This window comes from Brassica napus, chromosome A9, assembly GCF_020379485.1.
Source record: "Brassica napus cultivar Da-Ae chromosome A9, Da-Ae, whole genome shotgun sequence".
NCBI lineage: Eukaryota > Viridiplantae > Streptophyta > Magnoliopsida > Brassicales > Brassicaceae > Brassica > Brassica napus.
The window spans coordinates 26,292,501-26,312,669 of NC_063442.1; the positions used below are offsets into that span (position 1 = coordinate 26,292,501).

A 20,169-nucleotide genomic window follows, 5' to 3' on the forward strand; every position below is an offset into this window, starting at 1 on the left:
AATATATTAACTGGTAAACATGTTTTAGATTTTCTCCAGTCTTCGTTGGATACGACTTCATATGAGCCACGCAAAGCTATAGAAGCTCCCCCTCAGACCGATGCATCGTCTGGCCAATGCAGTTTCTCCAAATCCATATTGGAGAACTTAAAAAAAACAGCCTAAAAACAAACATAATTGTACAAAATAATTGTTAACTTAAAAAGGCCTCTATCTACCACGAAGATCTCATAGATTATTTGACTAACAAAGATTGTAAGAATCATTTTCATTTGAATAAAGGGTCTCAAGTTGCCTAAAAAAAGTTGCCTAAGCTGACATAATGTAACAATTTGATTATCTAATTAATCTATTCCAAGCAGTAGTAAATAAGATCTAATTAACAATATGTCTATTATTGAAATATTTTTTCTTATCGACATATAGTAGTAAATAATTGCTATGAATATTTTAGCAGTACGGTTTACAACTAGACTTGAGCTGCAAAATTATTCTTTAGCGAAAGCAAGCGGTCAAAAGACACGAAATTAAAACCGTGCATGAAAATAAAACTCATTTGTTTAAGAATTACGTATGATTCGGTACAAAATCCAAAACACTGAACATGAAACCAATAATGGTTATGATTTATTCACAAGCATTATACCACAACACTGGACAAAAGAGAGATTTAACATTTTTTTTATAATGGTTATTCTATTTCCCAAACTTGAAGTGCATCTGGTTAACCAAGCAGAACATAGCAACAAATAAAATAAAAAAAATTAACAGTCTTAACTAGAAAGTTTAAAATCTGATTTTGCGCTCGTAGAACACATGTGATCTTGAAGTCCAAGAAACATGGAATCTCAATCCTTTCTAATTATGTTATAAAGCTCGACCATGTATGAAGCTCCTTGATCATATTCATATCAATCAGCTCTTTACAATCTGTCCTAAAGCTCTGACATGCTAAATGTTAAAGCATATTCTCTATTGCCCATCGTCCATTATAATGTTTCTACTTCTGAATACAAAGATAATTCACGTCGAACGTGGTTTCGTGCTCCCAGTTCATTCATATCCATCTACATCTAGTAAACTAAGATGTGGGTGTCTATAACCCATCTAACATTAAGGCTTTGAATGTTACGAACCGCTTCGTCCCGCATCGCAGTTAACAGTAACAAAAATCTTTATATATACCATATATCTATACGTTTTTATAACTATTAAAACCGTACTACAGTTAAACCGCTTGTCCCGCATTGCTTAAACGCAGTTACCATTCGGAGTCTAAGATTTGAGATTTTACGCTATATAATATAATATATTGTTATATACGCTGAAAAACATTTTAATATGAAAACTTGAACTTATTCAACATTGAAACTGCACATGTCTGACACAAAAATAAGTATGTCAAACATTAAGCTCATAATAATAGTAAGACTATAGGGCCATCCGGCCATATATGTTTATTAGTAAGAGATCTCTTATAAACTCTATAGATTATAATACAGTTTATAATTTTTGAAACTAATAAATAAAATAATATAATATTTTTAACTTTCTTTTTCTTCTGATTTCTATTTTGTTTTAAACAGTTTTTTTTTAAATACAATAAAATTTACTATAGAAGAAAATGAAATAATAATAATTTATCTCAGTAAATGTCAATATAATGTGATATACGAAAGATAGAAAAGATAATTTTATAAAGTAGGCTTAGGCTAGATGAGTTTAGGAAATGTTTTTACCAGTCAAACCTAAGTTTATTAATTATGAAAACAAGAAAAGAAATCATGAAAGCCTGTTTTCGAGGATTTTAAAGATAAAAGAAAAATCCCCAAAATGAAAGTTGTCACTGTCAGCCGATTGCTCTAATTGGAATAATTACGTGTTAAACCATATTTACTCCGTTTCAAAATAGATGATGTTATTATTTATTGCACAAAAATTAAAAAATTTAATTTTCTCTAAAAAATAGTTTTAAAAATATAATTTAAAAATCATCTAACCAATTACAGAAATGACTATAGCATCTAATTGGTTACACAATTTTCAATAAAGTTAAAAATAACATAAAAATATCAAAATATCATCTATTTTGAAACAACAAAAATCTTCTAAAACATCATCTATTATGAAACGAAGGGAGTATTTATTTTTAATTGTAATCAATCAATTTTAAAATTATAGTAACCAAGGCAGCCTTTCACAAAAAGGAAAATAAATAAAACTCTGCAAAGTTATAATGCTTGGATACTTATTACTTTGGCGATGGCGGTGTTCATGTTAAATGATCAAAAAGCTCTTATTTTTATGCAAGCGTGGGTCTAAGCTAAATCTCTTTCCCTTTCTTCTTCACTTCCCTTCTTCTAAAAAGCCACTCCTTTGCTATCTTTCCCTCTCTCTCCTCTCTGTGCAGCTGAAGAACAGAGAAAAGGGTTTTTGTTATCTGACTCAAGGACCCATTTCTGTAAAGCTTCTGGTGAGAAATTGAGCAAAAAGTTTGAAGCTTTATACTGATTCTGTAAATGGGTATCTTTCTCCTGACTCTTTTAACTTCATTACCTCCTTTAAATCTGGTCTAGGGTTTGTCAAAGCTCTGTTTTCTTTTGGGGGTTCGTACGGAAAAAAGCATGATCCTTTCTGTTCCGTTGACTGGTCTCTCCTGAGATTCCTTAAGTTCACTCGTGTCTTTTGGGTTTCTAAGTACTTGGTTTGTTTTGTACTATCAAGTCCGAGACTTTTGCTTCTATTGATTGAGCTTTGCTCTTGTTCTTACAAGGTGGAGTGTGCCTTCTCTGCATCTCTAGAGACCAAAGTGGTTGTGTTTGTGTGGGAAGTGTTATTGGTCTGTAGTGTTATTAGAAGAGATGGATGTAAATGAGAAAGAAGAGTTTTCAGGAGAGAAGAGGAACACTGGTTACGATTCAGCTGATAATCATCCATCAGATTGGCGAATCTCTGGTTCTAATCCCGTTTCTGCGCCGCCCTTTGGCTCATACTCTACAGAGAATCTGATCACAGCGTCTTGTTCTCCATCTCAAATGATGGACTCGTTTGGGCAAACTCTTTGGTATGATCCCACAAATGTTCAAGCTGTGGGTTATGGCGGTTTCAGTGGTGGTCACCCCTCATCTTCTTCGTCTTCTTGCCTTAGGGGTAATATGGATAGATCTCTTGAAATGGGTTGGAGTATGCCTAATCTGTTGCCTCCTAAAGGCAATGGTCTTTTCTTGCCGAATGCGAGTAGCTTCCTTCCTCCTAGCATGGCTCAGTTCCCGGCTGATTCAGGGTTTATAGAGCGTGCAGCGAGGTTTTCGCTCTTTAGTGATATGGTGAACCAACCACTTGGGAATCCGGAGTCTGTTGGTTTGTTTCTTCAAGGGCAGTGTCCGAGTAGTGAAGTAAATGTTGGTGTAGCTACTACAGCAATGAAAGACCCTAATGTTAGATCTAGTGAACAAGCTAGTAAACCAAATGTGTCGGAGGATACTCAGTCTAGTGGTCAGAAAGGTGGGGAAACCTCTTCCAAAGACTCAAAGAAGAGGAAAAGAAATAGACAGGTGAAGATTTGAAGTTGTATTATACTTTTGATTCTCTTAGTTTTCTTTTAACATTTTGGTAATGTTTCTGTTTTGTAGAATTCTGAAGCAGAACAGTCACAGAAATCTGAGGAAGAAGCAGAGAACAATGGTGATAAGAAGGGGAATGATGAGCAAAGTCCAAACTCGCCTGGCAACAAAACTAACAGTGGGAAACAACAGGGCAAACAAGCGTCTGATCCCAAAGATGGGTACATTCATGTGAGAGCGCGTAGAGGCCAGGCTACAAATAGCCACAGTCTTGCAGAAAGAGTACAGTTTCTTAAACCATCTTGGAAGTTAAATGGAAGCAGTTTCTTACTGGTTTTATGATTTAATTTACTTGTTTGTGATTGTAGGTGAGGAGAGAAAAAATTAGTGAGAGGATGAAGTTTCTTCAAGATCTTGTACCTGGTTGCAACAAGGTATGGAGTCTTTTCATATATGCTGATGAACATTGATGTATAAGAAGAGAAACAAAAGCTAATGCAGAGAGATGTATGTTTACAGGTGACTGGAAAGGCAGTTATGCTTGACGAAATTATAAACTATGTGCAGTCTCTACAACGCCAAGTTGAGGTACTTAGTTTCCTTATTCTCAATTATGTATGTACTCTTATGTGTGTTGCTTGTTGTAATTCATTTTGCTTCTCTTTTTGTGTTTGAGCAGTTTTTATCGATGAAGCTTGCAACTGTGAACCCACAAATGGACTTTAACCTTGAAGCTCTTCTTGCAAAAGATGTAAGAGAGCTTCCGCTACGAGGTGGTTCTTCATCTGCAACACCGTTTCCGCAAAACATGCCGATGGTTTGTCCTCCTCTACCACATGGATTCATGCAACAGACCCTTTCAAGCATTGGAAGGAACATTACCTCTCCGTTGTCTCCCATGAATGGTGGATACAAGCGACAGGTATTGTAATAACTGGTCTGTAATGTGGAGATTGAACTAATCCGAGATCATAATCTGATTGTGTTTTGCTGATTCATATTTCTAAATAGGAAACAAATGGATGGGAAGGTGATTTGCAAAATGTGATACACATTAACTATGGAGCTGGTGATGTCCCATCTGACCCTGAAGCGGCAGCAACAGCTACTGGTGAAAAACTGAAACCTCTTTTTAACCTTTTCACCACAAAATATAATATTTGTTTTACTAAAACTGTGTTTTTATTTAGTTATTGCAGCATCTCTTCCATCTTCAAACATGAAGGTTGAGCCATGAGATTTTCTTCTTGTTAGATAGAGTATTAAATTCTTGTAATCCTTTTTTTTCTATTACTTTGTTTTCTGTATTATAATGATGTTACTATTAACGAATACGAACCTACTAGTACTACTACGCAGTTAAGAGTAAAAACACCAACGATTCAAGACAGTTCTATATAAGTTATCTAACCTTTTTTTTTTTGAGTATTTGTATTGTAGAGTCCTTGGAGAAATGCCTGAAAATGTACATATTTCTCAAACTTTCGAAATAAATTTGTTGAGGATGTGAGAAAAAAATAGATTAACATTATCATTTGTATTTCAGATGAATAGTGTAATGCTGCAGTAGCTACATAAGTTATATTTCAAAAATATTTGAAATACACAAGATTTCTGTGAACCATCAGAAAACATTGCGATCATTCACCACTTCTACGAGTTCTGGAATGGCAAAAGATTGTAAGTACCTAGAAAGTTGAAACATTAGACTTTCCATACAGTTATGAAAATACTCTCGCAGGACTTGAAAGCTGAGTGACAAACATATGGAAAAGCACAACTTTTGGGACTCCACCACTGTGTAAAAAGAGGTCCCAGTCGTTTGAAAAAATGAATCAGCTAATCGGAACATGTTGATAAACGGTTCAGAAAAACGGATCATGATAATACTTCAAATCAAGCAGCTTGTCATCGATCATGTACTTGTGCCTAAACTTTTCGCAAATTGAATTAGCTGTCCCAAGAATACCATTGACGGATGCAAGGGGTGCACCTGAAGTAGAATCTAAAGATTTGAATCCCAAGATATGTCTGCACATCGAAAGAAAACCAGAAACTATATGATTAGTAAAAAAACATTCAAATTAAGCGTTTTAAAGATAAGTTTCAAATCAAGCAAAAAAAAGAAGAAGATAAGTTTTAAATCATGAACTTTTTTCACCAAAAAAAAAATCAGATGGCATTCCTAATTAAGCATACTCATGATCGGCATTATACACTAAGAGGTACATCAAGAAAGCACATCAAAAGTAAGGTGTATCCAGTTCTATGAAGAGTTTGGCTCGTGCAGATTCAACTTGCGAAGATTCTGTGCAGAATCATATGTGGAAAATCGTTTGAAGATTCGAGGACAAATCTTTCTTGGACGGCGAAACCTGATGCAGTAAAATATTTGGATAGTATCCAAATATCTTTATTATAAATAGGCATTCATTTTATTCATTTTTTATTTGATTAATAAAGATTTTTAGCTTTTGGTAGAATAATATTATATATCTCTTATATTAATTTGATTAGATTCATCAATCAAAAAACATGTCCCAAGCGAGGATTCTCTAGAATCTCTTGGTTGAGATGGCATGTCATAAGCATGGTTCCATAACCCCTTGGTCGAGCTGTTTATCATTGCTTCCACTCCATCACAAACATATGGAGCAGCACAAATTTTGGGACTCAATCAAAGATTTGAGGTTCACCACTGTGTAAGAAGAGGTCCCAGTCGTTTGAAAAAATGAATCAGTAAATCGGAACATGTTGATAAGCGGTTCAGAAAATGTATCACGACAATACTTCAAATCAATCAGTTGATCATCGGTAATGTACTTGTGCCCAAAAATTTTGCAAATCGAATTAGCTGTCCAAAGAATACCATTGACGGATGCATAATCGTGTGCTGAAGCGGCTACCTAAAGTTGGGAGATAAGACTAGGAAGAAAGGTAGGCCAAGATTTTAGGTAATCTTTCTGACCAATGAAAATCATGGCTTCACTCAACTGGCTCTAGATGGGATAGAGAAGAAGACTCCATAAGGGAGACTATGCAAGTCTTGATTTGCTCTTTCTCCGAATCTGTGACCGGTGAGATACCGTCAGAGAGACACCGTGAACGGAGATGGTTCTTGAAGGCAACAGAAGCGACGTGACGGGTCTGATCATCTGAGGAGTCAACCACCAGCCGGAGAACGGTTAGGCCGTAGTCAGGTAAACCGGCAGAATCCAATAGCAACGTCTCAGCTGCTCGACAAAGCTCTGAGTCTGGAGAGAGCGTGTCGAGAAGACATTGCGAGAGACGCTGGAGATTCGTCTCCATCTTTCTTGAATTTTTTATCATTAAGTTTCTCTCTTTCGAGAAGAGAGATGAATCAGAAAAAGAGGGAAACAACTGAATTTTGTTTTGCAAATCAAATTTATGTTTGGTGTATAAATGTATTCATAATCGACTAATAAATAAACCTAATATGTTTTAAAAATTCAATGTTATTAGATGATTGATATATTATATATTTAAAATTTTGGTGTTATTCAATTTTAATTATAAAATATTTCACTAAAATGCATCGATATATAAGCCTAAATGATTTTGAAAATATTTATATGTGGAGTTATTAGAAATCATGTCCAACATATATAATTATAATTCTAATTCCAAAAAAAAATCTAATTGAATAACACTAAATTATATTTATATATATATTTAAATCAATATTAAGTAAGTATACACTCAAAACAACATAAATTGGTGTATTTTTTAACATAATTCGATCTCTTAGAATATTTAAATATTTAAATTAATAATTAGAATTTATAAAATTAATTATTCTAAAACTACAATACTATGAAGAAAATAGTATATTTTAAATTTGATAAGAATTATGTGGAATAAATATATAAATATTTAAAACAAGGTCATGATACCATATTTGTGTGTCTTTAAATGGTGTTATCATTATGTTTTGTTTATTAGACTGTTCTACTCAATTAGTGATTCTCTTTTCTTTGTTTATAATAAATTGCAATTTCTTATATTTGTCACAACTCACACATGCAAATTATAGAAATTAAATTTACATCATTACGATATTAGCATAAATCATTAGGTTGCAAACAATGATTCTTTATTAAGTATAGTAATTTTTTATAGAGTGGACCAAAAAAACATGGTTTTTGATTTAATGAAGTTAAATTTCAGGTAAAATTGGATGATTCTATAAGAATTCCTAGCTGTTCTCCGTAGCTATAGACCACAAATATTTATTTTATGGTAGACTAATCGCTACAATTTCCCAAAAATAAATCCTAAGATAATTTCAAACATTTATGGACACACGTTGCAGATCATAAATATGCCTCAAATATATAGAAAACGACTTTATGATATCAGTTGACATCATTTACATACTGCCATTCATTATAAAGAAAAACCTACGTGACCTTTTTTCTGTTTACAATCACATCAAATCTGATGTTGCAACTTTGGGTTCGAGATTTCTTGCCTAGCTTTGTACGGCCATGAACTTTTCCTTCGGTAGTAAGGCAAAAATGTTGACATATAAATTTTATAGCGTGGATTTATCATTTCAAAACATTCATAGTAAGATATGTATATCAAACAACTGCCTATCTGACAAGTTATGAATTAGAGAATATTAACTTGTATTTCACGGACCATAAGGTCATGTATTTATACAATACAGAGAATCCTAAATCTTAGGAAATAAGGTAAGATTACATATTTGCATATATCTATTAGGAAATCTAACTTATTCCAATACCCCCCCTCAAGTTGGAGCATACAAGTTAGTAATGCCCAACTTGAAAATGAATGCCTCAAATTCCTTTCTTCCCAAAGCCTTTGTTAGAATATCAGCCAATTGGTCTTTGGTGGAGACATGACATGGTCGAATAACTCCTTTAAGTATCTCATCTCGAACTGCATGACAATCCACCTCTATATGTTTTGTTCGTTCATGAAAAACTGGATTGGAACTAATGTGCAATGCCGGTTTGCTATCACACTTGATCGACATAGGTCCAATATGATCATATCCCATCTCCTTTAGCAGTGCTTTGACCCATTTCAACTCACGAGTAACCTCATTGAGAGCTCGGTACTCTGCCTCTGCAGAGGAACATGACACCGTATCTTGTTTCCTTGTTTGCCAAGAAATAGGAGAAGAACCAAACTGAACAATCCAACCTGTGAGAGAACGTCTTGTTAGAGGACAGGCTGCCCAATCCGAATCACACCAGCCTGTAAAATGAAATGACGACTTGGCACTAAAAATAATTCCCTGACCAAGTGTTCCTTTAAGATAACGAACAACTTTTAACGCTGCCAGCCAATGATCCTCCCGTGGACAATGCATAAATTGCGAAAGAGTATGAATCGCATATGTAAGATCCGGACGAGTTGCAGAAAGGTAAATAAGCCGACCCACCAAGCGTCGGTACCTCTGTGGGTCATCAAGAAGACGCCCAGTAGCTAGACCCAACCGATGATTCTGATCTATCGGAGACCCAACCGGTTTACAGCCAAGAAGACCAACTTCAGACACAATATCGGTTGCATATTTCTGCTGGCTTAAGTAAATACCTTGAGAACTCCTAGCCACTTCCAGGCCTAAAAAATACTTGAGATGGCCAAGATCTTTCATATGAAAACATGTAGAAAGGTAGTCCTTGAATTCTTGAATCGCAAAAGGTGTGTTACCCGAGATTATAAGGTCATCAACATACACTAACACCCGAAGAGAGACCCCATTTTTGTAGTATACAAACAATGAATAATCTGACCGTGTTTGCTTGAAACCATAAGCGCGAAGTGAATCAGCTAATTTTGAGAACCAACACCGTGGAGACTGCTTAAGGCCGTAAAGAGACTTGCGCAAGCGACAAACTCGTGTATCATTCGGAGAACCAAAACCTTGAGGTATTTTCATGTAGACTTCCTCATGTAAATCTCCATGTAGAAATGCATTATGCACATCCATTTGATGGATTTCATAATTCATTTTAACTGCAAAGTCCAAGAACAAACGAACCGTTGTCATTTTAGCTACAGGCGAAAAAGTTTCGTCGTAGTCCAAACCCTCTCTCTGATGATTTCCAAACACCACTAAGCGACCTTTATGTCGTAATACAGTTCCATCAGGAAGGTATTTAATCGTCCATACCCAGCGATTGCCAAGAGCTTTCTTACCAGGGGGAAGGTCAACTAAATCCCAAGTATGTTGATCTTCCAATGCCACGATCTCAAGTTGAGCAGCATCACGCCAAACTTTATCTTTCATTGCTTCATGAAATGATCGTGGTAAGACCTGAGCTGACAAACCAGATATAAAACTGCGATGATTGTCAGAGAATTTAGTTGCAGAGAGATAGTCAGAGATAGGATACACTGGACCTGAGAGATGCTGTGGTGCGGATGAAGGTGTAGAGAGAGAGAGAGGAGAAGGATCAATACGTACTGCATTAGCAACAAAACCCTGCAGACGGGTAGAAGGTTTCTTTATTCGGTGTCCTCTGCCGAGAAGTTCTGTGGGCTGCTCTGGAGCTGGAGCAGGATCATTCGTCTGAACCACAACTGGTTCGGGTAGCAACGGAGGGGTTTGATCAGACACACTATCAGATGCATCATCATCGTCATTATCATCCATATGAACAACAGGAGCGTTAACAACAGTTTTAACAGGAGAAGATGGAGTCGAGGTTGCAAAGGGAAATATCTTTTCTCGGAACACCACATCACGAGAAGAAAACACAACCTTACGCTCCAAATCATAAAGCTTCCAGCCTTTCTTACCATATGGATAACCTAGTAACACGCAGCGACGACTCCTTGATGTAAACTTATCACCCTTATGATCAAGATTGTGAGCATATGCCAAGCAACCAATGACGCGAAGATGTTTGTAAGAAGGAGCAGAGCCATAGAGCTTTTCAAATGGAGTCTTGTTGTCGAGAAGGGCAGAGGGCGTGCGATTAATAATATGATACCATGTTAGATTCGGGTTTATTATGGGCTTCCAACTTAAAACCAATTGGCAATTAGTGGATTGACCCTAAACTCTTTATATATTACTTAATGTCCCATTGATTTTCCAATGTGGGATACATATCCCTTAATACCCCTCCTCGAGATGATGGCTCTTATCGGCCAGAAGTCTCGGAAACTTTTTAAGACAGTTATACTCGGTCGAGCGAGTCAATTACGACCTATATACCCGGTCGGGTAGGGTTAATATTAATTAGGAGTTTAACTTTATTAGGATCTGTGCTCTGATACCATGTCAAGTTATGAATTAGAGAATATTAACTTGTATTTCACGGACCATAAGGTCATGTATTTATACAATACAGAGAATCCTAAATCTTAGGAAATAAGGTAAGATTACATATTTGCATATATCTATTAGGAAATCTAACTTATTCCAATACTATCACATTTGGCGTGAAAAGAATAACAGAAAATGTGAAGAATTACTTTTACTGTCCTATCATCTCATAATTACACTAATGGATAGAATTTTCCAAAATCGATTAAGCTTGATCCATTCTCCAAGATAGCACATGTGATGAAAAGCTTACCAATGTGATTTGCCACAATACCATACTAGGGAAAATCAAAGATCCACCCCTAATAAAATGTTGATATCAAAAGAAAAATACATAATCAAATTAATGATTGGTGCTTTCATATAATTTAAGGTATATTAACGAATTACCTATTAAAAAAATTGGAAGGGATATTCTTTTGGTCAAAAGACATGCTCTAAAAGGATATGTGAATTCTAGAAGCCTTCTTTTTAAACCAAGAACGAAGAATAACTAAGCGGAAAATTAACAATCCAAGATAATCTCTGAGGAGCAAGTTCCAGACACCAGCATATCAGACATGAATGATCCTATCCAGTGTTCTGAAATCGGACATGGACATGCGGTCGAACCGCTAAATATGGTGGCTTGGTGTGTAATCCAATTTGGATTTTAAGAAAAAAACCCATTATATATATAAAGACCCGGTAAAACCTACAAAAAATAGTTAAAACTCGAAACCCGGCTACCGGTTAAAACATTACATAAATTTTAATTTTATTTTTTTAGTTAAATTATTAGAATCTGATTTCAATTCTAATTAAAAAGCTAAATTTTTAGTTTTTTTCAAAAATAAAAAGATCATATAATCATGTGGATTATGAATTTATTAACAAAACTAGTTGATGTGATTTACCATTAGTTTATTAGTGATAATTTCTTAAATTTTATGTTTAACTTTTGGCTTATTTTGGATTTGAATTTAATTTAATTATTCACATTAAATATTTAGATACTTACAGATTTTAAGTCTTGATATATTTTTATTATATGTCATAACTCGTAACTTGTTACAAAATTGTTAAATAGTCTAATTTTTTTGTTGATATTTTGTATGTGAAATGGAAAAAACTAAATTTAAGTATTTTTCCAAATGTTTTATAATACATAAAAAATTTCTTATATGTTTCAATAGCTAATATATTATTATATAACAAAATTAATTAATTTATTAATTCGCGGTCGACCCAATAACCTGGTGATCCGGTAAATTATCCGGTTCAGTGTCCGTATCGGATTTCGAAACACTGATCCTATCATAGTATCATATCTTGAATATTAAAATAAAATTCGATTGCGAGCTAAACATATACACAATATACACACAGAAAATTTGCCCTTATATATGCTATATGCACATATGACATAACTATAGTAATATATATATATTATACACTAATACTCATAATACAAATCATATGATTAATGGTATTACGTATAACGGTGTGTGGTTCCTTGCAAACTTGTGCATGGCCTTTGTCTCCGTTTTTGTGGCTAGAATTCGTGTCTCATGATTGTTGAAGACAGAAGTAAGACAGTATCATCGACGTATCAAATATAAAGCCTTAATCATTTTCTAATAATTGTTTTAAAAAGTAGTCAAAAAGACAACGTATTCGTGATATGAGGTTCATGCTCTTCTAAAAAAATAAGGTATACTATTTTGTTGTCGCTGAGACTGTTGTCGAAGTTTATGGATATACAAGGCCATCTGGGTTGCCAGATGAAACATTCGTTTCAAATTCCCAAAATTTTTTAAAAATTATATATAAATAGATTTTTAAATTTATAAAAAATGAATTTTAGGTTTCCAAACTGTAGAAATCTTTCTTACACGGTCTATACTTCTATAGCCTCAGACTCTAAGGACTGGCTCTGTAGATATATCAAGTTCATTATTTAAGCATATAATGATAACTTGTTAATTGTTTCATAGCTAAGTTAGCTGATATAATTAGTCCAGTCCAATAATATATTACGCAATAAGAAATTGTTTTAAGTCACCATCCCGTCCTAATTATGTATCGATACGGTAGCGTCATTTCAAGTGTGGTAATTAAATTTAGACAAAAAAAAAGTGTGGTAATTAACCCAACTTGGACTTTAGAGAAACGATTTGGTTATAATGATACTCTTGTGTGTTTATATAAAACCTAGTTACCTAAACATAAGATGCTCTATGTAAGCTAAAAATGAAATGTAAAAATACGCTAAGTGATAAAAAAACAAATGAAGAAAGAAAGACAAATGGGGGACACTTACAAAAAAAAAAAAAAAAAAGACAAATGGGGGAGAGGATAGTCTTGAGAGTGGGTGAGGGAGGCATAGAAGCAGCCGACATCGAAGCTTTAAAAGTGGCAAAAATCTGAAAAAACCTTATCACATATATACGCGCATCTGAATATAATTATTTTTCTTAATAAAAGATTCATGAATTAGCTTTGCTTCAAACAAAAGGAAACTGACCAAATGGGCAGAGGCTTGCCTTGATGCGAAAGAGTACAAACATATGCACGCGCTGTTAATAAAGAGCGATATGATGAAGCTGGTAAGTTAATACTAAGATTTATTCAAAAATATAAATCAGTGATCCGTATTTCCATGTAGCTTTCATAAATTTTGGTCTAAGATTAGTACATTGTTGTCTTAGGACATAGAGCATGCGCATCAACGAACCGGAGGTTCACAAACTTTAATTGTTTATTAATCTTTTTCGTTTGATTTAAAAAAAATAAAAAAATACGCAGATCAATAGCGGGCTGCCACATGGCGTGGAGTCTGCGAAACAGTGATGAAACGGGTTTATCCGGAGGCATCCCTACAAGACGAGTTCATCAGATTCTATTATTATAATATATTTTTTTTATGTGTGAAAGCTTCGCTTATGAACCTTTGATGCTCATGCTCTTACAGCTGAGTGGAGAGTTAATTTTGAACAGTTACAAACCAAGCTTAACCTAAGGAAATACACATATTAACAAGTATTTATAGGGATCATAGTGGAAGAATGAAGTGTAGTTTCGAGATGGAACACTACTTCTACACTTAACCCATTGTCCCGGAATAAAACAATGTATATAATGTATAAAATATATAAGTAGCTTAATGTGTGCATAGCTTATTAATTTATGATTTTTTTTTGTTAAGTTTTGAATTATTGATTCACAAAAACCATAAGATCTTTTATTGTCAAATTCATGATAAACATCTTAAAAATTAAAAAAATATCCATTAGAACAAAATGACTGAAATAATAACAAGAGAAACAGCGCCTAGCGATTTATCAAAATTTCATGTTAAATTAATTGCAAAGAAATGTAAAAAGCAATAGAACCCATCTCTATTTGTTTTACCACTTAAGCCTAAAAGAAACTAATGGGACGAATCCTAGGCCCAAGACGTATAAAGCCTGTTTGTGTATATGAGACGGTGCGTTAATATATCCCACATCGCTTGTGAGACTTTCTTAACTCAATAACATGCGCTATAAATAAGGACTCGCGTGCCTTCTTAAAAAACATCTTTGCGCTTGGGGCAATGACGCAGCTAATGAGGTACTAACCGAGGCGCGTCTATTGCTGGTTGAAAACTATTTCCAAACCCCCTCCTGGGCCTAAGCTTGTCTTGGGCCTTCGAGAATTTCTGGAAGGGCTCCCTCCGGGGTAAAGCCCTACAATTTTCTAAGTTAAATTTTTTAACGTAGCCTTGCATTTACTTAGGTTTCAGTAGTCTCTTCTAAGAGCATCTCCAATGTATGTCTCTATATTTTTCTCTAAAATAGAGATCTCTATTATAGAGGTGGATTTGCTCCAATGTATGCCTCTATAATAGAGTTCCTCTATTTTAGAGGAAAATATAGAGGAATCCTACTTTTTACCTCTATATTTAGAGATGAAAATAGCAAATCTCTATATTTTCCCCTATAAATAGAGGAACTCTATTATAGAGGCATACATTGGAGCAAATCCACCTCTATAATAAAGTTTCTCTATTTTAGAGGAAAATATAGAGATAAAAATAGAGGTGGGTTGGAGATGGTCTAAGCTGTACTTCAGATTGCTGCTATTTGTTTATGTAGTACCCCAATGAGTTGCTTCATCAGTTTTCGTAAGTGGATAATGAACCTGCCCTAAAGTTTTATTAATCTATATAATCACATGCAAAAGCCCAAAGCATAAACAAGTTATGTGACAAAATAAAATTCAACGATCAAGCAGTTGGTAAGAATCCGAGGATAATAATGTGTATGTAACATGCTTATTCTACGAGTTTTAAATATGTATTTGTTTCGTGCAACAAAACATTAGTATGTACTTGTAGAAAATCGATGCCAAATAGTTTGGTAACGACAAATATCATTGGTTGTTCTTTGGGAACACAGAACACCCTTGGTTCTTCCTCGATAACACTTCTGAGAAATATTGTAAAAAAAAAACAAAGTGGAAATGCTAATGACAATAAGTTCACAAGATTACGAGTTGGTCGTTTCATACAAAGATAACATTGATTGGTAGCTACGTTATTAGGTTCATTATAAATACCATTGAAAGGTAGTATCTATATATATAAAACAGGGTTTTCTCTCACCTCCTGCTGCCACGTCAGCATGAAGGGAGGGGCATTTTGTGCCACCTGTCGACATCCTGTGATAATGGTGTTTCTCAGCGTTGATATCCCTACCGTTCACGTGCGATCCGTTTTGCGGTGAAATGCTGTGTTTTAGAATTGGGCCTGGCTTCTTTTTTAAAAAATTGAGCCCATTTTCTATTTGTGCCCCATTTGAATTAGGGATCCTATCGTTCTTCTTCTCCCGGCTGATTCTTCGCCTAACCCACACCCTGACGAAACACCACCCCCTTCTCGAGCCGTAACGTCGTCTTCCAGTACAAGTAAGTCACATACTATCCTGCTCCAATAATTAAAGATCTAACCAATAAACAATAGATAGCATCCTTAAATATTCTTTGTTAATTTCAAGATACATCTACGAGTCCCATGTTCGAAGATCGGTGGAGTCACAATAGAGATGTTGTTTTGATAGTGGAAGTTTTGAACAACGGATATAATTATGAATTTTTTCAAACATTTCTTTAATGTGGACAATGTCAACAGCTGTTATATGTTTAAGCACCATGACTGCTCATACCTTGCTCCATAATTGATCTGCGTCTTTCATATGCTTATGCCCTGGTACTCAGTCAGAAATGTTCTGCTTAAAGGAAAATATGAATTGAACGTATATAAAAAAAAGATGTCAAGAATTCCATTTTAAATGACATTTGTGTAATGATTCAGACCGTAGATGACTCGACCCGCACTCAATCTAACGCTGCTGCTCTTCCTCTGACCCTCCAAACAGACTTAACATGTCACAATGTATGCTCTGCAACTTTATTTACAGAACATACCAAAGAGCAATCGTTTTCATAAGTTTTCATCAAATCCAACAAAATAAGATCGGTGATCTCATGAAGACGAGCAATCTAAAGCTAGGGGTAGACGTGATCGGATCACACAATCTCTTCCCAAGAGACGGTCAAGGAACCACAAACGCTTTCGTTGAACTATACTTCGACGGTCAGAAGCACTGAACAACCATCAACGATCGAGACTTAGCCCCGGTTTGGAACGAGAGTTTCTTCTTCAACATCTCAGATCCATCTGGACTTCACTATCTCACTCTTGAAGGTCAGGCTTATAGTCAAAACAGACCTACTAATGGACGTTCCTTCCTTGGCAAGGTATCTCTCCCAGGGACCCCTTTTGTTCCTCATTCTGATGCTGTTATTCTTCACTTCCCCATGGAGAAACGTGGGGTACAAAACTCGGTTCGTTTTGTTTTCATTCTATGATTACAAAAACTGAAATCAGATCTGTTTATAATTTTCATATTTATTAGTTTTATTTAGTTCAGAACAGTTATACTAGATTGTTGTTTTGTTTGATTTAGAAACGGTTAACTAAATATAATAAATTTTTGATTTTGTTTGATTTTGATCGTTTTTACTCTAAGGTGTCAACCATTTGCATTATTCTATACGTTTAGAACTTAAGGATCTGTGTTATTTATACTGACTTCTATGTATTATGATATTATCAATGTTTAGAACAACACTGGCTCTATCCGCTAAAAAGCGAAAAACAAAACGCAACATAACATCTGCAGATACTATAAGCTTTCAACTATTATATGATGTCTGCCTAATAAAAATAAAATAAAAGGCTTTATTGGGTTCTCATTTACAATATGACTTCTGCCATTTTTGTCCTCAATAAGATATTTTCTTTTTAATATTTTCTATCCCTTTCACACCATTTAGATATTTTACTTTCTCAAAATTACAAATTTCTATATTTATTAAACCACTCCGTTTTCAAATCAGAAACTCAAATTTACATACCACAAATATAAATCACCAGTGCCATAAAATCTATCTTGGTATAATCAGCATGTACGAAGTACCAAGTTAAGCTCTCAAACAATGACATCGTATCCTTATGATAACGGATCGATGCTACCGAATTCTAGATTTCTGTTGATCTTCACTTTGTACCGATGCTACCGAATTCTAGATTTCTGTTGATCTTCACTTTGTACCGCTATGCTTTGTTTGCTATCCCTTATAAAGTGCTCAAACAAAACTACAATTAATCAATAATATATTATACTTACTAACCCTTCTCTTTCTGTTCCCATATAAGGGCATCATTATCGGCGTCCCTTGGGCCCGACCCTTATCGTTTTTGGGTTGAAAATAAATCAAAAAAGATAAAAGGACGTTGCAAACGGGCCTTAATTAAGGGATGTTTCAGTCGACCTGCGTCGGTTCGCTTCGATGGCGAAGACCTGATCTCGAAATCGATCTCTTCAAACGCATGTTTTTTTTTTGTCACTTTGTAATTTTTCTTGTGTTTTCAATTTTAATGTTAAACTTTTCTTTTATATGTTTTATTTTAAACTTCTCTTTTATATATGTCATTACTTATTTTTAGAAAAGTCCTTAGCTTAGTCCCTAAACATAAAAGTAATAATAAAAAAATGTTAAAGGCTCAAAAATAAGTCCCACCAATAATGATGCTCTAATATCTTCTGAACCTACGTCCTTATAAAACAATAACTTTCAACCCAAGCTCCAACAGATCTAAGAATTACTTTCACCCCAATCTCCAGCAAACTACAATATTCATCTTTTCGATGAACGACTTCAAAAGAGACAAATATATTACTATCACTAATCAAATACCAAATGACTCAACCAAATCCTTAACAACTTATTAGATAACAAAACGTACGAACCCGGCGCGTAGCGCCGGAATACCCCTAGTTAGTTTTAATATAAGAGAGAACTACATTATAAGTGGTCATCCATTTCGTGACTAAAAAGAGAACAACTTTTTTCTCAGTCAATTGAGGTTATTACATCACATTACTGCACGTCTACTTTAGATAGAGTCAGCACCAACGAGCTCAAGTCCAGAAGAACCATCTTCTAGCCATCCAACGACGTCGTTTTCCTCCTGAACAAGACATCTCTTCTTCTCCATTATAAACGCCTCCACCTTCAAACGAAACTCCTCGCTGTTCAACCTCTCGATCGCCGAGTTCGCCGACTCAGTCCTCCGGATAACCTTATTCTCCGTTGTAACCGCCTCTACAACCACCACCTCCTCCGCCGAAACGATTTGCTTCTCCGCAACCACCTCCTCGTGGACCTCCGTGATAAACGTCGGAACGATTTTCTTTTTCGAATCATCATCATCGGAGGCGGTTACGGCTACGGTTACGGCGGAGAAGGAGGTGTACTGATCGTATAGATCTGGCTCGTTGGTCCTAACACTCCCACTCTCTTCCTCGCCGTGATCGCGAGATAGAAGGAAGATGGAACCGACGAGTACGTTAACGAAGAAGAAAACGAGCGCGCGATTGGTTAAATTAATAACCGGTCCGGTTCGGTTAAACCAATCGCAGGCAGCTTGTAGCGTGGGAAACCACAAGTAGCAGAAGAAAGATAGGGCGGCTGCTCGTACGATGTTCCTGAGACGTTTCTGGTTGTTGTATCTCCTCATCGCTTCCGCTTTCTCCGCCTCCACGTCATCCAGCTGCTTCGTCGTCATGTTTTGTTTGTTTTGTTACCGTGTGATGATTGAAAAAGCTAATGCTCTGGTTTTTATGTACGAAAGGTTGAATACGATGAAGATCTTAGGTTATCACTGGGGAAATGAATCGGGAAAGTAACGATTCTTTACAAATTTTCCGGGAAATTTTTGAATTTGGGAAAGTAAAGCGATCGGTAGAATATTCGATTGGGGAGGGAGATCACTGATACAGGTTCCTATTTTTATAGACCGTTCTAAATGCATGCCTCTTTTCATTTAAATGTTTAATTAAAATATTTTTTTTGTTTTTTTTTTAAATAATATAAAACTTTTAGTATATGGTTTTATGTGGACATTCAACCAATAGTGGTAGCAACATAATTTTTTTTCATTTTTCTTAATATTTTAAATATATGAAATGTAGTAACTTGGAGAATTCTTTTTTGTTTTCCTTGCAATGTTTTGTCTCTTGTCTATGAAAACAATGATTAGTTTGTCTAGTCATTGCCAAATTTCCATAATTAATTGAGATTGAAAATATAGTTTCCTATCGTATAAATACTGAATATACCCAATATATTTCAACATACCATAACTTAACAATCCCATTTCTAACAAAATATTCAAAGACATGTGAAAGTTTACTAGACATGGACTTGTTTAAGCAGTTGGAGGCTTGCAGCCCATGAAGCCACTTGTAAAGTTTCAAAAAGACTTGTGAAAGTCACGCGCCGCCAGAGTAAAAGAGCAACAAACTTATCCACAGACATACATACATTTACGAGCTTCATGGATTTGAAATACAAAAAGTTGGGCAAATGGTAGAGAATCACATGAAAATGAGATAAGTCACATGCACGAAGAAACTTTAGCGTTTGTGTACCCCTTTAACATCCCTTCCGTTGTTGGGGCGCTGGACTCCTTTCGGGGGATAGTTGAGAATGTGGCTGCCCAGTAACCAGAGTTATCAAAAAAAAAAAAAAAAAAAACTTTAGCGTTTGTGTACGCAAATATTATCTAAAAGCTTGATAATATTTTTGATGCATACATTAGTAGAATAGAGTGAGCTAAGCTTTTAGCAGACAAATACTGTTTTGGTGTAGCAACAGAGCTTAACACTGTCTGATCTTGGCGTC

At 35.1% G+C, this 20,169-nt stretch overlaps 2 protein-coding genes and 1 non-coding gene across 5 annotated transcripts; 2 read left to right on the top strand and 1 right to left on the bottom strand.

Annotated features, from left to right (window-relative positions):
- Positions 1-2,236: 2,236 nt before the first annotated feature.
- LOC106393394 (transcription factor bHLH49) lies at positions 2,237-4,959 on the top strand. 3 transcript variants are annotated; one of them, XM_048739073.1, is made up of 8 exons: positions 2,237-2,473; positions 2,774-3,554; positions 3,633-3,845; positions 3,932-3,997; positions 4,083-4,151; positions 4,243-4,485; positions 4,575-4,674; positions 4,763-4,959. In XM_048739073.1, the coding sequence occupies exons 2-8, from the start codon at positions 2,862-2,864 to the stop codon at positions 4,798-4,800; spliced, it is 1,422 nt and encodes a 473-aa protein (XP_048595030.1). In that variant the 5' UTR covers positions 2,237-2,473; positions 2,774-2,861; the 3' UTR covers positions 4,801-4,959. The 3 variants fall into 3 exon arrangements, with proteins under 3 accessions (XP_048595030.1, XP_013689550.2, XP_048595029.1); XM_013834096.3 differs by having other exon boundaries at positions 2,238-2,523; XM_048739072.1 differs by having other exon boundaries at positions 2,238-2,473; positions 2,577-3,554.
- Positions 4,960-14,455: 9,496 nt separating this feature from the next.
- Positions 14,456-14,606, top strand: LOC125578885. Its single transcript, XR_007316963.1, has one exon. It is a non-coding gene; the product is annotated as a U4 spliceosomal RNA (small nuclear RNA).
- A 3,678-nt stretch (positions 14,607-18,284) lies between these two features.
- Positions 18,285-19,681, bottom strand: BNAA07G32070D. Its single transcript, XM_013796990.3, has one exon. It carries the CDS (start codon positions 19,049-19,051, stop codon positions 18,380-18,382), a length of 672 nt encoding a protein of 223 aa, XP_013652444.2. The 5' UTR covers positions 19,052-19,681; the 3' UTR covers positions 18,285-18,379.
- Between the last annotated feature and the right edge of the window lie 488 nt (positions 19,682-20,169).

What these genes read in the sequence shown, in the direction of transcription:
- LOC106393394 (XM_048739073.1), top strand. Translation starts at nt 2,862, where the DNA reads ATGGATGTAAATGAGAAAGAAGAGTTTTCAGGAGAGAAGAGGAACACT. An exon ending in GCCACAGTCTTGCAGAAAGA is followed by an intron (nt 3,846 to 3,931) that starts GTACAGTTTCTT and finishes TTGTGATTGTAG; the next exon opens with GTGAGGAGAGAAAAAATTAG. An exon ending in CTCTACAACGCCAAGTTGAG is followed by an intron (nt 4,152 to 4,242) that starts GTACTTAGTTTC and finishes GTGTTTGAGCAG; the next exon opens with TTTTTATCGATGAAGCTTGC.
- BNAA07G32070D (XM_013796990.3), bottom strand. Translation starts at nt 19,051, where the DNA reads ATGACGACGAAGCAGCTGGATGACGTGGAGGCGGAGAAAGCGGAAGCG.